The following is a 22,627-nucleotide window of genomic DNA, read 5'->3' on the forward strand; positions in this document are numbered from 1 at the left end:
CATCCTTACCTTTCCATGGTTCCCAGGACGGCTCCAGCTCTGCTACATCGAGATGACAGGCTGGACCGCAGCAGAACGCTGCCATCCAGCCTGTCATCCCGCAGATACTGAGAAGCGCAGGCATGCTTGCGCTCCTCAGTGTCTCGCTGAGACGGCATAAAGATGAGCCGAGGTCATGTCCAATGAACTCGGCACACCTCATGTACGTCACTGACAGCGTGGGAAAATTCTCACGCTGAAATGCTGAGTGCAGGAGAATTCTCCCACGCTGTAAGTGACGTGCATGAGGTGAGCAGAGATTATTGGACATGAACTCACCTCATGCACGTCACTGACAGCGCTTCAGCGTGAGAATTTTCCCACGCTGTCAGTGACGTGCATGAGGTGAGTTCTTGTCCAATGATCTCTGCTCACCTCATGCACGTCACTGACAGCGTGGGAGAATTCTCCTGCACTCAGCGCTTCAGCGTGAGAATTCTACCACGCTGAAGCGCTGAGTGCAGGAGAATTTTCCCACGCTGTCAGTGACATGCATGAGGTGAGCTGAGTTCATTGGACATGAGCTCGGCTCATCTGGATGCCGTCACAGCGAGACACTGAGGAGCGCAAGCATGCCTGCGCTTCTCAGTGTCCGCGGGATGACAGGCTGGATGGCAGCTTTCTGCTGCGGTCCAGCCTGTCATCTCGATGTAGCAGAGCTGGAGCTGTCCTGGGAACCATCGAAAGGTAAGGATGATGTTGGTTTATTATTTTATTTTTATTACAGGAGATCGTTGGCTTCAGCTGGAATGGGCGTGATGGTAAGTATGGTTTAATTTAGAACAATAAAGAATTGTGTGTTTATTTCAATTAAAGGACTTTATTCTGGGTGTTTGTGTTTTTTTTAACTTTTACTATGGGGTTAGTAATGGGGGTGTCTTATAGACGCCTCTCCATTACTAACCTGGGCTTGATGTCAGCAGGCGTTATAAGCTGACATCAACCCCAACCCTATTACCCCACTGCCACCGCTACAGGGCAGTGGGAAGAGCGAGGCTAAGTGCCAGAATTGGCGCATCCTATGGATGCGCCATTTCTGGGGCGGCTGACGGCTGGTGTTTCTAGCCTGGGAGGGGGCCAATATTCATGGCACCCTTCCTGAGCTATTAATATCAGCCCCCAGCTGTCTGCCTAGCCTTTGCTAGCTATTAAAATAGGGGGGACCCCACGTCATTTTTTTTGGGGGGGTCCCCCATTTTAATAGCTAGTAAAGGCTAAGTATTCAGCTGGGGGCTGATATTAGTAGCCTGGGAAGCTCCGTGGGTATTACCCCCTTCCCAGGCTTCAAACATCTGCCCCAGCCGTCTGCTTAACCTCCGCTAGAGCCTAAAATTACGGGGAACCCCACGCCAATTTTTATTTTAATAAATCCTTTATTTTAACACTAAATGACAAGTACAGTAACCAACACTGTCGCTGTACTTATTATAAATGTGACTGACATGTTTCTATCTATCTAATCTATGTGTGAAGCTCTATTTTTTCTGTTCTAAATTGTCGGGTACTGATTCTGAATTGTCGGCCGGCTTTTTTAAAGAGACGGTGCATGAAAACACTATTATTTTTTTTACTAAATCCTTTACACTAAATGACAAGTGCAGTAACCAACACTGTCGCTGTACTTATTATAAATGTGACTGACATGTTTCTATCTATCTAATCTATGTGTGAAGCTCTATTCTTTCTGTTCTAAATTGTCGGGTACCGCTGCTGAATTGCCGCCCGGCTTTTTTAAAGAGACGGTACATGAAAACACTAATATTTTTTTTACTAAATCCTTTACACTAAATGACAAGTGCAGTAACCAACACTGTCACTGTACTTCTTATATATGTGACTGACATGTTTCTATCTATCTAATCTATGTGTGATGCTCTATTCCTTCTTGTCTAAATTGTCGGGTACTGGTGTATGCCGCTGCTGAATTTGCCGGCCGGCTTTTTTAAAGAGAGTGTCTTCTGAGCAGTTTGTCAGCTTTTGGACACCTTTGCAGGTGTTTTCTATGTGTTTCTATGTGTTTTTGTTTGCCTGCCATTGGTTTTAACGGTGTTCGACGTTGTTCTAAGGTGTTCGACGAACAGTTCGACGAACAGTTCCTCGAACATCCCGGTGTTCGACGAACCGAACCGAACCCGGACACTATGGGGGTGGCTCAACACTAAACAGGAGACAGAATACAGAGATAAACAAGGTGCTAATGTTATGATCTGCAACAAGTACTAAGGAACGATAGGGGAAAGCTGTCCCTACAGTAAGACTAAGCTGAATCCCTATGATGTAGCGGGCTGACTGTTCCTAGCGAACAGACCCGCCTTAGTCCTAGGCTAGTCTGAACGAAGACCTATAGCATAAGGGGAGAGGTCCCTAAAAGAACTAAGGACTGGGACAAAAATGGGACACCTCCTAAACAGAGAAGTTGTTGCAGAACACAAAAAGACAAACTGACAAAAAGGTACTAGAAGTCCCAGAAGGACCAAGCGAACTGACAGAGAAAGGCACCGAAGCACCTGGCTAGAGAAACAGTCAAACACTGAAGTCCAGCACAGCCAAAATGGCGGAGCTGGAATATAAAGGCAGATGGTCATGTGACCGCAAAACACAAGATGGAAAAAACAAACAGGAGGGTTCTAACAGCACCCCCTCTTTTATGGGGATCCTCCGGATCCTCTAGGCCCAGGCCTATCTGGAAACCTCTTGTGGAAAGATTTAACAAGCCTAGGAGCAGAGACATCATCCGTCCTTACCCAGGGGTTGTCTTTGGGACCGAAACCCTTCCAGGAGACAAGATACTGTAATCTCCCTCTATGCCATCTAGAATTCAAGATACGAGAAATTTCATACTTGCCGTCTTCCACAACAGGAGGAACTGTGATAGTGGCGTCCCTATCTGATACATCAGCCTTTTTAAACAAGGAAACATGAAACACAGGATTAATCTTCCAGGAAGTAGGGACATCCAACCTAACTGCAGACGGGTTAACAACCTGAAGCACTTTAAATGGACCCACAAACTTAGGACCCAGTTTTTAGAGGGAATCCTCAACTGCAGGTTCTTTGAGGACAACCAAACCATGTCACCCACAGTAAACAAAACTTCCTTACGTTTCCTGTCAAAATACTTCTTGGACTTCTTGAAGGTTGCAACATACATTAGTCCAAACTCTCTCCAAATCACCGGAAAAATTCTCCTCCTCCGGCACCGCCGACCCAATTTGGAGAAAGAACCAAAAGACGGATGTCTCCCAGTACAACAAAAAAAAGGAGAACACCCAGCAGAGGAGGATGTATGATTGTTAAGACCAAATTCTGCGAGAGGCAGAAACTCAGACCACACCTCTTGATTGTCCGCCACAAAACAACGCAAAAACTGTTCAACATCCTGGTTCTTTCTTTCAGTCTGTTCATTAGACTCAGGATGATAGCCAGCCGAAAATGACAAATGGACTCCCAACCTGTCAAAAAAAGCACGCCAAAAGCGAGCCACAAACTGAGGTCCTCTATCAGAAACAATATCCGTGGGAACGCCATGGAGCTTGACAATCTCTTTAACAAACGCCTTAGCGAGTGTCTTGGCGCAGGGAAACTTAATGAATGGAACCAAATGACACATCTTACTAAAATGGTCCACGACCACCCAGATGACAGTAAAACCCTCGGACACAGGAAGATCAGAAATAAAATCCATTGTGAGATGCGTCCAAGGCGCACTAGGAACCTCCAGAAGGCAAAGCAACCCCACAGCAGGAGTATGTGAAGCCTTTGACCTAGCACACACAGTACATTGACGCACCCACTTGATGACTTCCTTCTGCCATCCAGGCCACCAAAAACTGTGACTGATAAGTCTCTTACTCTCAGAAATTCCTGGATGACCTTCCAACCAAGATACATGACACTCCACAAACAAATCTCTACTAAAGGCTCTAGGCACGAACAACCTCCCATGGGGAGTGTTAGATGCAGCCTCATCTTGAGATTTCAGAATCCCATTCTCCAAAACGGAGTCCAATGCCACCACCACAACTCCTTTCTGTAAAATGCTCTCCTCCTCCTCGGTACCAACCGTAGGAGAGAAGCTGTGAGATAAAGCATCGGCTTTAACATTCTTAGTACCAGGGATATAGGTAACAGAAAAATGAAACCGAGAAAAAAAAGTCCCCACCTAGCTTGACGGGCATTCAAGTGCTTGGCAGCATCCAGATAGATCAAATTCTTATGATCTGTGAAAACCTGAATAGGAAATCTAGCGCCTTCCAAAAAATGATGCCAATGTTCAAATGCGAGTTTAATAGCCAGCAACTCCTGATTTCCAACATCATAATTCAGTTCGGTTTCTGAATTTTTTTTAGAAAAGAAGGTACAAGGCTGTACTCCATCCTTGTTCTCCTGAGGCAAAACTGCTCCGACCCCCACCGATGAAGCATCGACCTTGACCAAAAAAGGCTTGGTCTCATCAGGCTGCATAAGGATAGGGGCTGAACTGAACCTCTCTTTGAGATACTCAAACGCTTCATTGGCCTCAGTAGTCCACTGGGCCGTATTCGCATTTTTCCTGGTGAGATCAGTAAGAGGCTTAACAATTATAGAAAAATTCTTAATGAATTTCTTGTAACAATTGGCAAAACCCAAAAATCTCTGTATAGATTTCAAACCAATAGGCCTAGGCCATTCCTGCACAGCCTGGACCTTCACTGGGTCCATCTCAAAGCCCTCACTGGAGGCAATGTAGCCAAAAAAACTAGTTTTCTGCACAGCGAACTGACATTTCTCCAGCTTAGCAAAGAGTTAATTATCACTCAATAACTGCAAAACTTCAAGTACACTCTGCCAATGGGACTCTAAATCTGGTGAATAAATCAAAATGTCATCCAAATACACAACCACATTCTTACCAATCAAAGGTCTCAGGATGTCATTAATAAGGTTCTGAAAAATGTAGGTGCATTGATAAGACCAAAAGGCATCACCAGATTCTCAAAATGACCTAGCGGAGTGTTAAAAGCAGTTTTCCATTCATCACCCTCCTTCACTCATAACAAATTGTATGCCCCCCAGAGATCAATTTTAGAGAACCACTTGGCCCCCACCAACTGGTTAAACAAGTCAGGAATTAACGGCAATGGGTAGGAATTGCGTATGGTAATCTCATTAATTTCACAAAAATCCAGACATGGACGTAAACCCCCGTCCTTTTTTTTAACAAAGAAAAATCCAACTGCCAAAAGCGACTTAGAAGGTCTAATGTGACCAGCAGCCAGGCTAGTCTGTATGTACTCCTCCAAGGCCTTTCTTTCAGGAACAGTCAGATTAAACAAGCGACTCTTGGGAAGAGTAGCTCCAGGAACAAACTCAATGGCGCAATCATTATCCCTATGAGGAGGTAAAACTTGCGACTCCTCCTCTGAAAAAACCCTCCAAAAATCTTGAATAGGTACAGGCAATTCCCCTTTTTCCACAGCCGCAATGCGACCATTACAACATTTATCATAGCACTTCGGACTCCAAGACTTAATCACATTGGTAGACCAGTCCAACAAAGGATTTTGCAGTTTTAACCAAGGCAAACCTAAAACGACCGGAGAGGGTAAATTATCTAATACAACCAAGTCCAAAATTTCTTGGTGAACTCCATTGATAGTGAGGGGAAATGCAGCAACCTCGTGAGTAATACATTTCAAGGGAGTGTTATCAATTGCAATCACAGAAATAGGTGATGACAAAGGTTTGGATTTTAATTTAAGGTTTTCTAAAAACCCTTTATCAATCAGATTAAGTGTTGAACTACAATCCATAAATACCTGAAATTCAATCAAATTTTCCTGCAAAGTAGTACTCCCAGAAAGAAATACTCCTGCAGAGCGTAAACTAGCTATACGGGCGTAACTGACTTCTTTTTTTTCTTTACTTAAACAAAGCTCACAATACTTAATCAAATGGTCAGCTTTACCACAATAAAGACACAATCCCTCAGCGAACCTCCTGTCTCTTTCCTGAGAGCGGAGTGACATCGCCCAAACCTCCATCGGTTCTCCGCCATCAGAGCAGATTTTCTAGGGACTAGGACCTGACATTACAGGAGTCTTTACCTCATTCACCCTGGACCTCAGTCTCCTGTCCACAGCAACAGCTAATTGCATGGCATCCTGCAGAGTCTCAGGTGCGGGGAATGCAATTAGCAGATCCTTAACCCTTTCACTCAGACCAGCAAGAAATAAACATTTCAGCGCAGGATCATTCCATTTGACTTCTGAAGCCCATCTCCTGAAATGTGTGCAATAATTTTCAAAATCACCTGACCCCTGATTCAAACGCCTGAGTTCTGCCTCAGCAGATGAGATTCTATCAGGATCATCATATAATAGCCCCATAGCAGAAAAAAATTCTTCTACAGACTTTAAACACAGATCATTAGGTTGGAGTGAAAAGTCCCAGAAGGACCAAGCGAACTGACAGAGAAAGGCACCAAAGCACCTGGCTAGAGAAACAGTCAAACACTGAAGTCTAGCACAGCCAAAAGGGTGGAGCTGGAATATAAAGGCAGATGGTCACGTGACCGCAAAACACAAGATGTAAAAAACAAACAGGAGGGTTCTAACAGCTAGCAGGCTAGGAACCAACGCTCTGGCAAAGAATGGTGGGAGGAGCTGTCTAATATAGCCCTTGCTGGCACAGAATAAACAAGGGAACCTAATCTCTGCAGGATACAGCGGGGTTAAATTCCTGCACAGACCGGCCATGTCCCACTAAAGCCAAATGGAAACCACATGCAGATGCAGCAGTGCTGAGGAGTGCTGCAAAAGGCAAACTCAGCGAGACGACCTGACACGAAGAGAAGCCGCGCGGTGAGTAGGGCGGCGCCGAGTAGGCATGTGAGTTACTGCCATGACAAATGTAGATTTACAAAGATTTAGATACTCTGAATTTGAGCCATTCTACCATAATGTAGCTAAACATGTCATTAGTGTAGTGATGGTGGCCTACTTCTTAGTGACTTTGCACCTCGGTTCAAGGGGAAGCACTATAAGAATAGAGCTGTGTTTATTCCATTCTTAATATAGCATACATTGAATCTAGGGATTTGTTGTTTTAAAGGAGACTTGTCATCAGAAAAATTGCTGTATTTCTTTTTACTTGTGACATGGTTGGGAACCATTTGGGACTAAGCAGGGGGAGTTATGGTTGACACTGAGCCTTGTAAGAGAAGCCTGAAGGGTAGTAAGTAAATCAAGTAAAACGTATCTCTGGGAACCATGCACTCACTAGTAAAGTCAAAGAACTATATTAAAGAACAAGATGACATATGACTTTATCCCTTCATTTCTTTAAATTTTAATTACTGTAATGGTTAACATGCAACCAAGAAAATCATGTTCTTCTTGCATAAGGGTATTCATACACTGACTATTCAAATAAATTGCAGGCTTTGTACTACATGGACTGGCTGAGTCTATCAGAATAATAGCAGCTCAATTTTAATGGCTACCCAAAAAGGCATCTTAAAAAATATTCTTCCGTATCCCGGCAAATGGCCACAGTCCCTCCTTATTATCCCCATTAACATTGTATGTCCTATTGCATACATTTATTGGGCTCCTGAAGAAGGAAGTTTTACCTATTAGCAAGCACAATGAGTCACATGTTTTGCAATGAAGGAGAATATAGAAATGAAAAAAAATATTTGTGGATAATATGTCCAGTGGGAAAGAAAAGGAATTGAATATTGGGTCATATCTAATAACGCACTATGGCAAAAACCATATTTGCACCTCATCTATTAACTAGAACCTTTTTCATTTTATATGCTAAACTTTTCATTTCTCATGCAGTGAAAAAAAGTGGGTTGTAACCTACAGATAGGTTTAGACCCTTCTTTATTTGTGCTCCTGACAGCAATAATTAAAATAATAATTTTATTTCTATTGCGCCAACATATTCCGCAGCGCTTTACAATGAAGTGGGGACATGTAAACTACAGACATTAAAGACATAACAGGGTAATTCAATAGATACCAAGAATAGTGCGGGCCCTGCTCACAAGCTTCCAATCTATGAGGAAATAGGGGAGACACGAAAGATAAATGATAAAAAGAGCTTATTAAGTATGGTCCAGCCATCAATATAATAGAGTATTCACATAACTCTGCATGATCCGGTGACCAGTCAGTATCTGACTAAGTACAGATACAAAGTACTATGAAGTGCATGGAGGGTGTGTGAACAGATGCTACGAGGGACCAGCTTTGGAGGAAAATTTTGGAAGGGCAAAACATTAATAGTTAAATAAGTGAGATGAGGCGATAAGCCATCCTAAAGAAATGCGTTTTAGGACACGCTTAAAATTGTGGGTATTGGGAATTAATCGAATTGCTCGGGGTAGCACATTCCAAAGAATTGGTGCAGCTCGCAAGAAGTCTTGGAGATGGGAGTGGAGGTTCAGATTATTGAGATAGTTAGGGTTCGTTCACACTGGTGTATAACACAGCCGAGTGTTATCCGATGTTTTTTCGGACAGCACTTGGCCCAATGTTGTACAATGGGGCAGTGCAGATCTGCGATTATTTTCTCATGCCAATTGCAGCATACTACGTGTGGCTCTGATATTCGGATACAAGTCTAAGGGTGCATGGGATATATCGGACTGCATTCGGATGTTATCCGAGTGCAGTTTGATGTACGCGCACACAGACAATGGAGAAGATGGAAAAATTAAGTTCTCGGTCTTTTCCGCACCTGTGCTGCGATTCTCTCATGCGAGAGAATCGGATCACACTCATATGACACTCGGCTCAAACTCTGACAGAGTTTGAGCCAAGTGTCATTAGCATAATTGGCCTGATTCTCTAGCAAGAAAGAATCATCGTCAGTGTGAGCGTACCCTTAGTCTTATATAATTAGCAAAATGGAGGGCATGGGTAGGGTGGTAGGCAAAGATAAGGAAGGAGATGTAGTATGGTGCACAACTGTGGAGAGCTTTGTGGGTGAGAGTGATAAGTTTATATTGAACTCTATAGTGGAAGGGGAACCAGTGCAACGACTGGCACAAGGTGGAGGCATCAGTGTAGCGGTTGGAAAGGAGTATGAACCTGGCGGCTGCATTCAGGAAGGATTGGAGAGGGGAGAGTTTGGTAAGAGGGAGACCGATTAGTAGAGAGTTCAATAGCCCAGACGAGAATGAATAAGAGCAACAGTAAGAGGTTTTGCAGCGTCAAAAGTAAGAAAAGGTTGAATTCTAGAGATGTTTTTGAGGTGTAGGTGAAATGAGCGAGTGAGTGATCAGATGTGGGGAGAGAAGGAAAGATCTGAGTGAAATATAACTCCAAAGCAGTGGGTGTGCTGCTGGGGAGTAATGGTACAACCACACACGGAAATGGCAATATTGGGTTTAGGAAGGTTAGTAATCACAATTATTGCAGCAAGCACCTGTGCTGTCCTAATGGCAGCCCATGCAACCAATTCTGGCTTATAGAGGAGCGGGGGACCCTACTGAATGATACCTTCTACCAAATCCATATACCCAGCTTTAAATTTCTATGATGGATGTCCACATATTTTCTTTTCCTTGGCAATATCACACACATCACCTAAACATATTACTTGGGTTGTGACATGTATTCTATAGAGAGCGTTTCTCAATGTCATTCCTGAGCAGGTTCCTTTGTGTATGGAAGAATGTCTGTATTATAAGCTTAGGCGCCCTACAACTAATTATGGGAAAGACTGGGGTCATCAGGACTGTCAATTCATTTTTCACATAAAATAAGCCTAGAAAGCAGTCATCAGATTTTTTTCAGAGATTCATGAATAGATCATTATTGTGTAATGGTTGCCAATAGAAAATTTAATATATGGGACAATGCAAGTGGATTTTTGTATAATGCTGTTATCATTTGTAGTTATTCTAGTTTCTAGGCTAACCCTTTATGTCCACACATAAAATATATTTTCACTTACACAAGACGTGTACAACATGTGAAATCATATATCTGAGAAATGATGTCTAGAATTCAAACAAGACCCAATAGAGTCTCGATCTTATAGTGGCACAAATGGCTAAACGTAATATTACATTATTATATTTTGGTCTTCATTGGGAATTATTTTTCCTACTGACATTACCCATATACACTGACCAGAAATGGTGAAAATTTCCAATTAAGAGGTATAGACTGTCATCTCAAAAGTGAGGATCATCTATCTCTTTCCTTCGGAGCTCGCCGAAATGGTTGGCCTCCTCTACTCTCCACAATTGGTAAGTGCAAGGTTAGCTAAATTAGACTAACCCAGAGGTCTCACTAGACCTACCCTTAGAAACAAATAAATATAATAAATCTTGGGGGGTATAGAAGAAATGGAAAACAATATTATTGACGAAAACAATATACTAACACACTAATATTTTGGTAAAAAAGATGAAATTATGAAATTCAATGATATAACAAAACAAAAAACTAAAAATAAAAACAACCTCTAAAACGTTATTTTTCTCTTCAATAACGACACAATCGCCCACGTTATTCACATATTTTAAATTCAATTCCATGCATAACCTTTTCATAAGAATGTCAAGGAAAACTATACATAACTCCAGTGCAGCTCATGGTTTATACATCAAAGTCCATTTACACAATTTGTTCTGCAATTTTTCCTGCCTTATGCTCACGTATGTGAACTAGATAATGCTTCCATTGTTATCATGAGGGACATATTATCGCTATTTCAATTCTCTACGCATTCTGTTTTTTTTTTTTTTTATGAATATACAATTTACATCATTAAAAAATCAAAGTACACTAAGTCATCCAACAGAATAAATCTAGCTTTATACGTCTGGGTTTATTTTTTCTTAATTACTTTTATTTAACTGTTCCTATCTTTCAAAAATCTTTCGAAAAGTAGGTCAGAATAAAAAATGAGGTGCTGCTTATATAACAACACATGCATTAGGTAGATACCAGCGTTAAGAAATAAAGAAAAACCTTGCTTAAAATTAGCAATCCTAAAATTATTTTTTTTATTTTTAAACGACATTATTGCAAAACAAACAGTTATTTTAATAATCTATATATCAAGTATTTAAAAAATATCTAAAAAATCATCAATAAGATTAGTATAATTATAGTTCATATAAAAAAGGCATTTTTTTTTGGTTTTGCATGCTACATTTTTTTATTAGCATTTTCCGTATGTATTATATCTGCATGCACTAGACTCAACAATCACAGCGAAGGAGAACAAAAAAAAAAAAAAGCACGGGAGAAAAAAAAAAAAAAGCTGTCGCGGTCAAGGATTAAGTCATTTTTTTTTCTTTCCCAAAATAATTAGATTATCATTGCAGGCTGTCTATCACGCGCTCGGAGCAGCGTTAGATCGTGTTTTCACTGGTGCTGTCATTTACTGTACAGGGTTGTAGCCGACATGCTGGAAAACCCTTAACATAACGACTCTCATGCTGCCAAGACAAAGACGAGGGAGAAGAAAAAAGAAATTCCACGAGACAGATATAAAACATTTGCAACATCCTTTAAGACGGAACATGCAAACATGTGCCTTTAATATTAATCTCATGCAATCTCTCCGCGTAAGGAAATAATAAAAACACACAGAAAAAAAAAGATAAAAATAACATTTGTGCAATTCGGTGAACTAATTTCTCCCACCCCCTTTACATTCTGTTTTACTTGTAAAGCGAATGTTAACACCCTCCATGCTGCAGTGATCAGCCTGTGATAGAAGTAGCTACCTGGAAGGTTTCACAGTGCCATCTCATATCCATGTCTGCCTGGCTACCCTGCGTGCTTATTGCTTTTTTTCTTAATTCTTAATGGAAATCCTAGGAAATTTAGTCCATCCTCTGAAATCAATACTGGTGACAGAAGAGCTCCCTGACTCAGTGGGAGATCAAGATGATAAATTGCCTGCGCATCAGCTTGGCCTATCAGTGCCCCGCACACAGATTGGCGAGGAAAAAGACACACACAAAAAAGGCTTCATCCGTCACGTGTCAGGGAGAAGCCAATGGCTGACACTTTGCTACAAGAAGCGATGCTGCAGTTTGCTGAGCAGGGGAGAAGTACAGCTCCCAGCAGTCATGGGCTGAGCTACACAATCCTGGCAGCGTTCTCCGTGCTCCTCCATGCACAGCGCCTGCTCGTGTGATTAAACTTGGACGGAAGCCATTAAGCTACCACCGGTTGCCACCTAAATAACAGGTCTCCGAATACATAATAAATTGCAGCCTTTTCTTTATTGTTATTTAAAGTTTTAATTTTTTTTTACAGTGGGACGCTGATTATTTCTACTCTTTCATCTCATTTGGAATTTGCAGCCCAAAGCTCGACAATTAACATACTGATCACTTCACGCCGTTGCCTCCAATGTACCTAAGTGCAATTATAAATGTATTCCCAGGTTAATGGATGCTAATTTTTCTAAGTCATGTAATTTCAAAAGACATCTCTGTATAACAATTACACAACATTAATTCAATACATTAATATTCTGTTTTTAAGCAAAGATTGATTGTTTGGCCGCTTACACATACCGTACCTAATTGCTGTTTTTCGGGGACGTTTAAAGAAACCGTCTGCTGAAACATAACAATAATATTGTAATGATGTGTGTCTAATAAGTGGGCTTATATTTAGAGTAGTAAGTCGCGTTCTTCCGACTGTGAGAATTGTGGGGCAGGTCAAGACCACAAATTGTGCAACTCTGTGTGCTCACGGAGGGGCCATGTGCTATGTGTCACTTGGCCCAAATAAAACTTGTCCTAATGGATTTCTCCAGACATAGAAAAAAATAAATGAATAAAGGAAAAGTCTTTTAAAAATAAATTCCTAAATACCATTAATCACATTTGTATTTTTCATGGAGGTAATCAGTGTAGCACACAAAAAATGACAACCGTCTGGATACAAACTTGTCCTAGAATGTTTATAGGACAGGAACCTATGAGCATTATAGGACAGGAGACCATGAGCACTATAGGACAGGAGCCTGTGAGCATTACAGGACAGGAGCCTGTGATTATTATAGGACAGAAGCATGTGAGCATTGTAGGACAGGGGCCTGTGAGCATTATAGGACAGGAGCTTGTGAGCATTATAGGGCAGGAGCCCATGAGTATTGTAGGACAGTAGCCTGTGAGCATTATAGGAAAGGAGCCTGTGACCATTATAGGAACGGAGTCTGAGCATTATAGGACAGGAGCCTGTGAGCATTATAGGACAGGAGCCTGTGAGCATTATAGGACAGGAGCCTGTGAGCATTATAGAACAGGAGCCTGTGAGTATTATAGGACAGAAACCTGTGAGCATTATAGGACAGGAGCCTGTGACCATTATAGAACAGGAGCCTGTGAGCATTGTAGGACAGGAGCCTGTGAGCATTATTGGACAGGAGCCTGTGAGCATTATTGGACAGGAGCCTGTGAGCATTGTAGGACAGGAGCCTGTGAGCATTGTAGGACAGGAGCCTGTGAGCATTATTGGACAGGAGCCTGTGAGCATTATTGGACAGGAGCCTGTGAGCATTATTGGACAGGAGCCTGTGAGCATTATTGGACAGGAGCCTGTGAGCATTATAGGACAGGATCGTGTGACCATTATAGGACTGGAGTCTGAGCATTATAGGACAGAAGCCTGTGAGCATTATAGGATAAGAGCCTGTGACCATTATAGGACAGGAGCCTGTGACCATTATAGGACAGGAGTCTCAGCATTATAGACAGGAGCCTGTGAGCATTATAAGACAGGAGCCTGTGAGTATTTTAGGACAGGAGCCTGTGAGCACTGTAGGACAGGAGCCTGTGAGTATTATAGGACTGAAGCATGTGAGCATTGTAGGACAGGAGCATGTGACCATTGTAGGACAGGAACCTGTGAGCAATATAGGACAGTAGCCTGTGAGCATTATAGGACAGGAGGTTGTGAGCATTATAGGAAAGGAGCCTGTGAGCATTATAGAACAGGAGCCTGTGAGCATTATAGGACAGAAGCCTGTGAGCATTATAGGACAGGAGCCTGTGAGCATTATAGGATAGGAGCCTGTGAGCATTGCAGGACAGAAGCCCGTGAGCATTATAGGACAGGAGCCTGTGAGCACTATAGGACAGGAGCCTGTGAGCATTATAGGACAGGAGCCTGTGAGCATTATAGGATAGGAGCCTGTGAGCATTGCAGGACAGAAGCCTGTGAGCATTATAGGACAGGAGCCTGTGAGCACTATAGGACAGGAGCCTGTGAGCATTATAAGACAGGTGCCTTTGAGCATTATAGGACAGGAGCCTGTGAGCATTATAGGACAGGAGCCTGTGAGCATTATAGGATAGGAGCCTGTGAGCATTATAGGACAGAAGCCAGTGAGCATTATAGGACAGGAGCCTGTGAGGACTATAGGACAGGAGCCTGTGAGCATTATTGGACAGGTGCCTTTGAGCATTATAGGACAGGAGCAAGTGAGCATTATAGGACAGGAGCCTGTGAACATTATAGGACAGGAGCCTGTGAACATTATAGGACAGGAGCCTGTGAGCATAAAAGTATGGGAGTCTGTGAGCAATATAGGACATGAGCCTGTGAGCATTATAGGACAAGAGCCTGTGAGCATGTGCAGGAGAAAGCTCCACTGCTGTTATGTCTAGATCACACCAACTTCTCAGCACTCAGAAAGACAGGGTGGACAGCAGTGCGAGCAGTCTCATCACCTTGAGTATCTTGAGTAGTACAGCACATCTTCCTACATATGAGGGGCGGTGCGGTGCACCCTACTGTACATGCTCACATGCTCGTGTCCTATTTACATTCTAGGGCAAGTAACTGTTAGTGTAACAAGGTGGCAGTTATTTTAATTTCATATTGATTATCTCTATAGACAAAGGAATGTGATTTCTCAATTAAAGGTATTTAGGAATTCATGTATAATGACATTTTTCTTTCTTCCTTAGTTTCTTTGTTTCTTTCTTTTTCATTCCCTTTCTTTCTGTCTTTATGTTTCTTTCTTTATCTCCTTTCCTTATTTCTTTATTTTTCTACTTTCTTTCTTTTTCTTTTTACATCTTTCTTTCTTCTTTTCTTTCTTTCTTTCTTTCTTTCTTTTTCATTGGATGGATCTACCCAAGGATTGTATGGTAGTTGTCTGAATAATAGTCAGCATTATTTTAAAGATTATAGCCCACATAATTCAACTTCCCTGTGCCACTTTTTTGTGTTTCTTTTTCTACTTTCTTTTTTATTTCTTTTTATTCTTCCTTTCTTTTTTCTTTCTTTCTTTTCTTTCTTTTTTCTTTCTTTCTTCCTTCCTTTTTCATTCACTTTCTTCTCTTTATTTCTGTGTTTATGTTTCTTTCTGTCTTTATTTTGTTTTCTCTTTTCTTTCTTTCTTTCTCTTTCTTTCCTTCCTTCTTCGTTTTTACAATCCATGTTACACTCTCAATTCGCAGCCTGACCAAGGGGTCTCCTGACCTGAACTAACAACCTCAAAAGCTTACATAATGTTGTTAGTTATGGATAGAAGACCCAGTGCAGTCAGGAATTGAGGGAGTATCACAGACTTCAAAATATAGGCAGTGCCATACAGTCCTGTTAATTCACTCTTTCTTTGAATGGATCTACACAAGGATTGTATGAATAATAGTCTGCATTATTTTAAAGACTGTAGCCCACATAATTCAACTTCCCTGTGCCACTTTTTTGTGTTTTTTTTCTGAAAAAAAAAATGGCATAGACTTCATAAGAGTGATTTTTTATGTATAGTTACCATAAAGAATTACTGTTTGAGCTATATATGTCACTTTGTGATTCACGTTTGTTGACTGGACAGAGTTATGGGCAGAGTTACTTGTAAGCTATATCTATGAAATGGCCCTTTTCATCTGCTTGTTACTGACAGACTGATGAAAAATGTAACCACACAACTATACTTAAAGCGCCACACATCCGGTATGAACTGTAGGAAATAGTATAAAAAATAGTATAAGGTGTTTCACGCCATTCTTGAAACATAAACTCTGAGCTACAAAATAACATAAGTGATGTAAAATTATCCCAAATAGTTTTTTAGTTTTTTTTTGTTTGTTTGTTTTTTTTAAATTTGGGATAGATCAATTTTTGTAAATGTACTAATAAATGTGATCTGTTCATTCTTATTGAACACTTGTTCCCCCAGTACAAGTCAATACTGGTTATCACGACTATATACACCAGCAATACCTTCCAATCCATCCCGCACTCTATTAAATTATTAGTATGTTCATTATACAAGAAGTTCTAAAGACATGAGGGGGAATGACATGTCATTTACAATCTGACATGAATTGACATGTTCTGTACACTGAATAGACCCTTCTGCAATAGAGGGCGGCCATGTGATTAACCGGTAATACATAATGTCATCTTTCATGCTGTTATTCAATGTATGCAAGAATAATTATTCTAAAATGAATATTCTATACAATGATGTCAGGCTGGGAAGATATAGCACTTTTTTTATGTTTCTAAACATTTTATTATATTTTCTATTTAATTTTTTTTTAGTTCTGTTAGTAGACTTAAAGGGGTATTCCCATCTGAAAGATCCTATCCGAATATGTTCTAGGTGTAATAATAATAATAATATTACCTCCAATTAGAAATGTAGTATAGTTCCTGATTCGCTATGTGACTTACCCCATATGCAGAGCATTGCAATAGCTTAGTAGGGCAGCACGATGGCTCAGTGGTTAGCAATGTATCTTTGCAGCGCTGGGGACCTGGGTTCAAATCCCACCAAGGACAACATCTGCTAGGAGTTTGTATGTTCTCCCCGTGTTTGTGTGGGTTTCCTCCAACACTCCAAAGACATACTGCTAGAGAATCTAGATTGTGAGCCCCATTGGGGACAGTGCCAATAATGTCTGTAAATTATCTGAATTGTAAAGCGCTGTGGAATATGTTGGTGCTATACATATAAAAAGATTATTATTGTTAATAGGTATCCATGGTTATGACCACTAATAAAGTGACAGTTACTTAGTTGCTAGTGGTCGTAGCCATGGATACCTAAGCTACTGCAATGTCCTTGGAAGTATTTGCTAATATTATTATTATTACACCTACTACATATTGGGATAGGATCTTGGAGAAGCGAATACCCCCTTAAACCTGTCTGAGCCTTCAGCACTTCTATCTGCTTCTCACATGGTCTCACATAAGTACTAAAATGGCAGTAATGGGGACCAATGCTAGGCCTCTGACTTGCATACAAACCTATCATATCCCCCCTTATGTTTGGTAGAAATGTAATGGGTAATAGAGGTAGCTACTTTTCATGGACTTACCCCTTAGAGGCCACAGTCACAGTTTACTAAGAAGTTAAACAGTTCTTATATTGCAATAGGACCTAAGCTGTTACTTACAGTCTGGGTCTCGGGTTGATTGCACGACCCCAACTACTGTGCCCTTAAAAAAAAATTAAGTCTGTAATTTTACATTAGGGAATTAAAGGCCCTGATTCATCATTGTTGTTTCTCCAGTTTTCTGGAGTAATTTGCTCCTTTTTAGTGATTTTACTATTTACAGCTTAATCCCTGTTTTGTGCCATTTTTTAAGTTGTCTTTCTTTTTTAAGTCTTTTTTACCTCAATAACTTTTCTTATCCAGATGAAAAAAGTAGCATTTCATGATTCATGAAATGCGACTTTCATCAAATGTCACATTTTTTAAGGTGTATCTCACTCCAGTCAACCCCTAGAGTAAGGTTTCAGGAGGAGTTTTCAATTTGGTGCATTTTTGTGACTTCTTAAAGGATTTGCAACTTTTGGTGCTGTGCCATTTGGTATGCACATATTATTAAAAGTTTTTTTGATGATTAGAAACAATGGACTATTTTGTTTGGAGAAAAAGTGCCAATTCTGTCCATGAGCTGGTTCAGATATTGCAACTTACCACCCAAATAAGTTAAAGAGGACCTGTTACTTGTTAAAAAAAATATCTTCTAAAACTCTCAGAGCTCCACTGATTCAGAAACTCTTTTCCATTTTGTGCTGGGCCACTCCATTGCAGAGATATTCACATTTATTGCTTTTGGAGAGCACTGTGGGAAATCTCTGCTTGCAGCCCAACTGAGTGTTTCTTTAGTCTTCTCTGGGGGGCGTACACTTTCACTCCTCCCTCTCAGACTGTGCCAAAACCAGCTTGGCAGTTTATCTAGCAGCCTGTTGTGCTGTAATGGGCAGCATCGTGAAGGGAGGGGGTGAAAGCGCACTCCCCCAGAGAAGACTTTAAAGAAATGCCCTGTTGGTATTCAAGTAGAAATTTCACAAACTGTGCTCCAAAGCAACATATGTGAATATCTCTGTGATGGAGCGACGTGACACAAAATGGAAAAGAGCAGCAGTATCAGGGGAGCTCAGGGATTTTTACAAGGCACTTAACTAAAGGTATTTATTTTTTTTAGCCAGTGACAGGTCCTCTTGATTACAGCCTAATTGCAACTTTAGATTCATCCCATATTTCCGCAGATATAACAGATTTTCCATCCCTGTTGATATCTGATATTCTATGGTGTATTTATCGTCAATGAATGATATTCTTGTGAGCCTCCCTCTCTCTTTTTCCCATCATAGACATGGAAATGGAGGCAAACATGTGGCGGCATGTCTAAATAATCTTCTTTATTATTGTCACATTTCATTGTATATTTACAAAGAACACAGTGATATGGAAATTACCATGACTACGAGACCATTGCAACCTATGAAAGCTAAGTTGCTTACCAGATGCAAGCAATTGCCTGCTTTTCCCGCTAGCTGAATTCATTGCACTAAATTATAAGTTTCTATCTTATCTCTATTGCTGTTTTTTTTCTCAGGGAATAGTCTATTCTGACTTAAATGCATTAAGTTGTTTAAAACAAATAGAGAAAATCACCAAGTTGTAGGTGGAGTGCTTAATGCAGAAGGTTGGTGGAACAAGATAGCTAATTTGACATGAATGAATTACAATGAAGGCGCTGGGTGTTAGAAGATAGGTTCCATTATCTTTTGATGCGCTATGTTTTTTCCAAATAACACAGTGACAGATTATTAATATTCATTCTTCAAAGTACAAATCGACTTACAGAACAAATTAGCAATAACTTTGATTTCTGTGGTTTCATAGACTTATAGACTAGCTAATAGGCAGTGCTTGTCAAGTTCTATCCAGCCATGCAGAACATCTGCTGAGCATTGCACAAAAACAATTTGAAGAATTAGTTCATATTCTTTCCCAGACTAGCCATTCAATTCTGTTGGTCACAGTCTTTTTAAGCATCTGAAAACTGTTTTATCCATAGGATATGTACCGCGAGGAGACACAATGCTTGCCAATCAAAGCCGTGCATATGTGGCGTGAATTATATCGGCTCATGTTTATGCAAAAATGTAAATGGGAGTCTGTTAATCAGCATGAAAAGTATGCAGTGTCTTATTTATGAGGAACATCATTTCGATGTTCCTTGGTAAGTTTCACGGTACCTGTCCTTTCTGGAATCTTGTAGAAACATGGTCGAGAATTATAGGGAGATATATTAAGTAAAATAAATATTTTTGTGCAGATTTCAATTCCAGTAAAAAAAAATACTTTATAGGGTTGGACCAAGATATGAAGATATCACCTCTACATAGGACCAGAGATAACTTGCTTTATACTGGGAGTTTGACAGCTTGGACACCACCGATCCTGAGAATGAAGCCCTGCAGAGACCTCTATTAATGTGCATTTATTCATATATTTTTTAAGTCCTCCACAGACATTGGGTCAGGGGTACACAACCTGGTACGTTGAACCACTCCTAAGGGAGACAATAAGGCTTTGGGGTATTTTTCAATTTAAGAATTTTATGCATATCAAAAGTATGTCTTGAATACTTTTGATATGCATAATACATGATTCAAGGACTCCCACCTATAAGGGGAACAAGGGTCCACCTTCTTTCCCAAATCATAGAACAGACAATACATGTAAGTGGCTCTACACATTGGAGATTATAGGTGTTGTGGTGACAGTCTAGCATTTCACAGCTCCCATAAACTACAGAGAATATGTCCACAAATTAACTCATATAATCATTCCCTAATCTCCTGATAAATGGGGAAATCAGAATTACACAATGCACCTTTAGAATTTAAACATCCCTGTTTCGGAGCTTTTCCTGGACATGAAAACTACCTGAGAGCAAAAGCAGACAAGCATTTCTGTTCCTAGATGGTTGAGCGTTGAACAGAATGGCATTGCAGACCACATGTGGTCCTTGGGTCCTTCGATGTGGGACTGTCTGACCATCTAATGTCTGTCTTTCTAAATTTCCCCTGACATAACCTGGATTGGACGCGCTAGGACTTCCTCCAATCAGTATGTCCAGTCCAGATTATGTCTGAGGAAAGTTAGGAACACAAAGACTAGATGGTCAGACAGTCCCACATCGAAGGACTCAAGGACCACATGTGGAGTGAGATGCCATTCTGTGCATCCCCCAACTATCTGGACACAGAAATGCTTGTCTGTATATGGCTTCTCACATGTAATTTTCATGTCAAGGAAAAAATGAGTGACACAACTAATTAATACTTATGGCCAACTTTCCTCTAGCTGAGTCTAATGGTATTTAAATGTGAAGGGTTCTACATGCCAGTATCACCCATTGTAATATATAAATTAGAATGTACTGTAGCACACCAAGTGGTTATTGTTGTTTTTACAAGATTTTTGTTTTCATTTATTTATTATTTTTTCACGGTAATGTATCAAGATTATAACTTTCTAAACATATCGTGAGCTAAATCAGATATCATCATCACTTACTCATTCTCAGGCGCTCTTACACTGTGCACGTATACCAGCTTATTGTCTGGCTCATTTCTTTGGTTTTGCTGTCATTTCTTGTACTTTGTACAAACAGGGGACAAGGCCCCCCTTTCTGAGCTAAGTATTTTATCTGTATAGCTTCCCTTGGATGGATGTCTGTCGGGACCCTGCACTGCTCTTCCCTTATTCATCTTGACGTCGTTTAAGGTAGTAATACTAGAGACATGTTAGGACCATCCCGGTTGGGAAAACCTTGTCGCGGTGGGATGGCTTTTATGCTTTTTTTATCAAAACAGTGTTGACTAAGTGCTCTATATTATTTACATGTACTATTACTATTTACTTACTGTAGATTATATGCTCTTTTTTTTCTTGGGCTTTGTCATTCTTAGGTATGGTGTATGTATTATAGTGGCAGCCTGTCTTGCTACCTTATGACCTACAGATATAAGAAATATTTTGCTACCATCTCTGGCTGAGAGAACCTTTGAAGAACACTGTGGAGGGTTGGTACCTGGTCCATGGGTTGTGCTACAATTCTTTCATAGGCTTTGATGATATTTACCAAGACACAAAGTGTATGTGTGCAGGAAGACCTAATTTTCTAGATACTTGGCAATGACTATAACTATAAGGCCATGTGCACACATTCAGTATTTGGTCAGTATTTTACATCAGTATTTGTAAGCCAAAACCAGGAGTGGAAGAGAGGAAAAGTATAATAGAAAAACATCACCACTTCTGTATTTATTACCCACTCCGGGTTTTGGCTTACAAATACTGATGTAAAATACTGACCAAATACTGAATGAGTGCACTTGGCCTAACCCTGCATGACTAGACTGTGTGCAGAATTATTAGGCAAGTTGTATTTTAGAGGATTATTTTTATTATTGATCAACAACTATGTTCTCAATCAACCCAAAAGACTCATAAATATCCAAGATTAATATTTTTGGAAGAAGGAAGGTTTATTTTTTTAGATTTGGCTATCTTAGGAGGATATCTGTTTGTGCAGGTAACTATTACTGGGCAGAATTATTAGGCAACTTAATAAAAAACAAATATAATCCCATCTCACTTGTTTATTTTCACCATGTAAACCAATATCAGTGCACAAAATTTAGAAATAAACATTTCTGACATGCAAAAACAAAAACCAAAAAAATAGTGATCAATATAGCCACCTTTTTTTATGATGACACTCAACAGCCTTCCATCCATAGATTCTGTCAGTTGCTTGGTCTGTTTTCAATCAACATTGCGTGCAGCAGCCACCACAGCCTCAAAGACACTGTTCCGAGAGGTGTACTGTTTTCCCTCCCTGTAGATATCACATTTTATGATGGACCACAGGTTCTCTATGGGGTTGAGATCAGGTGAACAAGGGGGCCATGTGATTATTTTTTCTTCTTTTAGACCTTTACTGGCCAGCCATGTTGTGGAGTAGTTGGATGCATGTGATGGAGAATTGTCCTGCATGAAAATCATGTTTTTCTTGAACGATACTGACTTCTTTCTGTACCACTGCTTGAAGAAGTTGTCTTCCAGAAACTGGCAGTAGGTCTGGGAGTTGAGCTTCACTCCATCCTCAACCCGAAAAGGTCCCACAAGTTCATCTTTGATGATACCAGCCCATACCAGTACCCCACCTCCACCTTGCTGGAGTCAGAGTCGGAGTGGAGCTCTCTGCCCTTTACTGATCCAGTCTCTGGCCCATCCATCTGGCCCATCAAGAGTCACTCTCATTTCATCAGTCCATAAAAC

General features: G+C 40.6%; 1 protein-coding gene across 20 annotated transcripts in view; it reads right to left on the reverse strand.

Annotated features, from left to right (window-relative positions):
* NRXN1 (neurexin 1) overlaps positions 1–22,627 on the reverse strand; it is a 1,901,072-nt gene that overhangs the window by 59,764 nt on the left and 1,818,681 nt on the right. For 2 of the 20 annotated variants that reach the window (XM_073672122.1, XM_073672120.1), the window contains exon 1: positions 11,780–12,001. The exons of the other annotated variants lie outside the window; for them this stretch is intronic. In XM_073672122.1, coding sequence (XP_073528223.1) covers positions 11,780–11,812 — 33 coding nt within the window. In that variant the 5' untranslated portion in view covers positions 11,813–12,001. Of the gene's footprint in view, positions 1–11,779; positions 12,002–22,627 lie in introns of those variants that run through there. 20 annotated transcript variants of the gene reach the window in all.

Source organism: Phyllobates terribilis, unplaced genomic scaffold, assembly GCF_046119375.1.
Source record: "Phyllobates terribilis strain yellow unplaced genomic scaffold, ASM4611937v1 Scaffold_3__8_contigs__length_932513732, whole genome shotgun sequence".
NCBI classification, from domain to species: Eukaryota; Metazoa; Chordata; class Amphibia; order Anura; family Dendrobatidae; genus Phyllobates; species Phyllobates terribilis.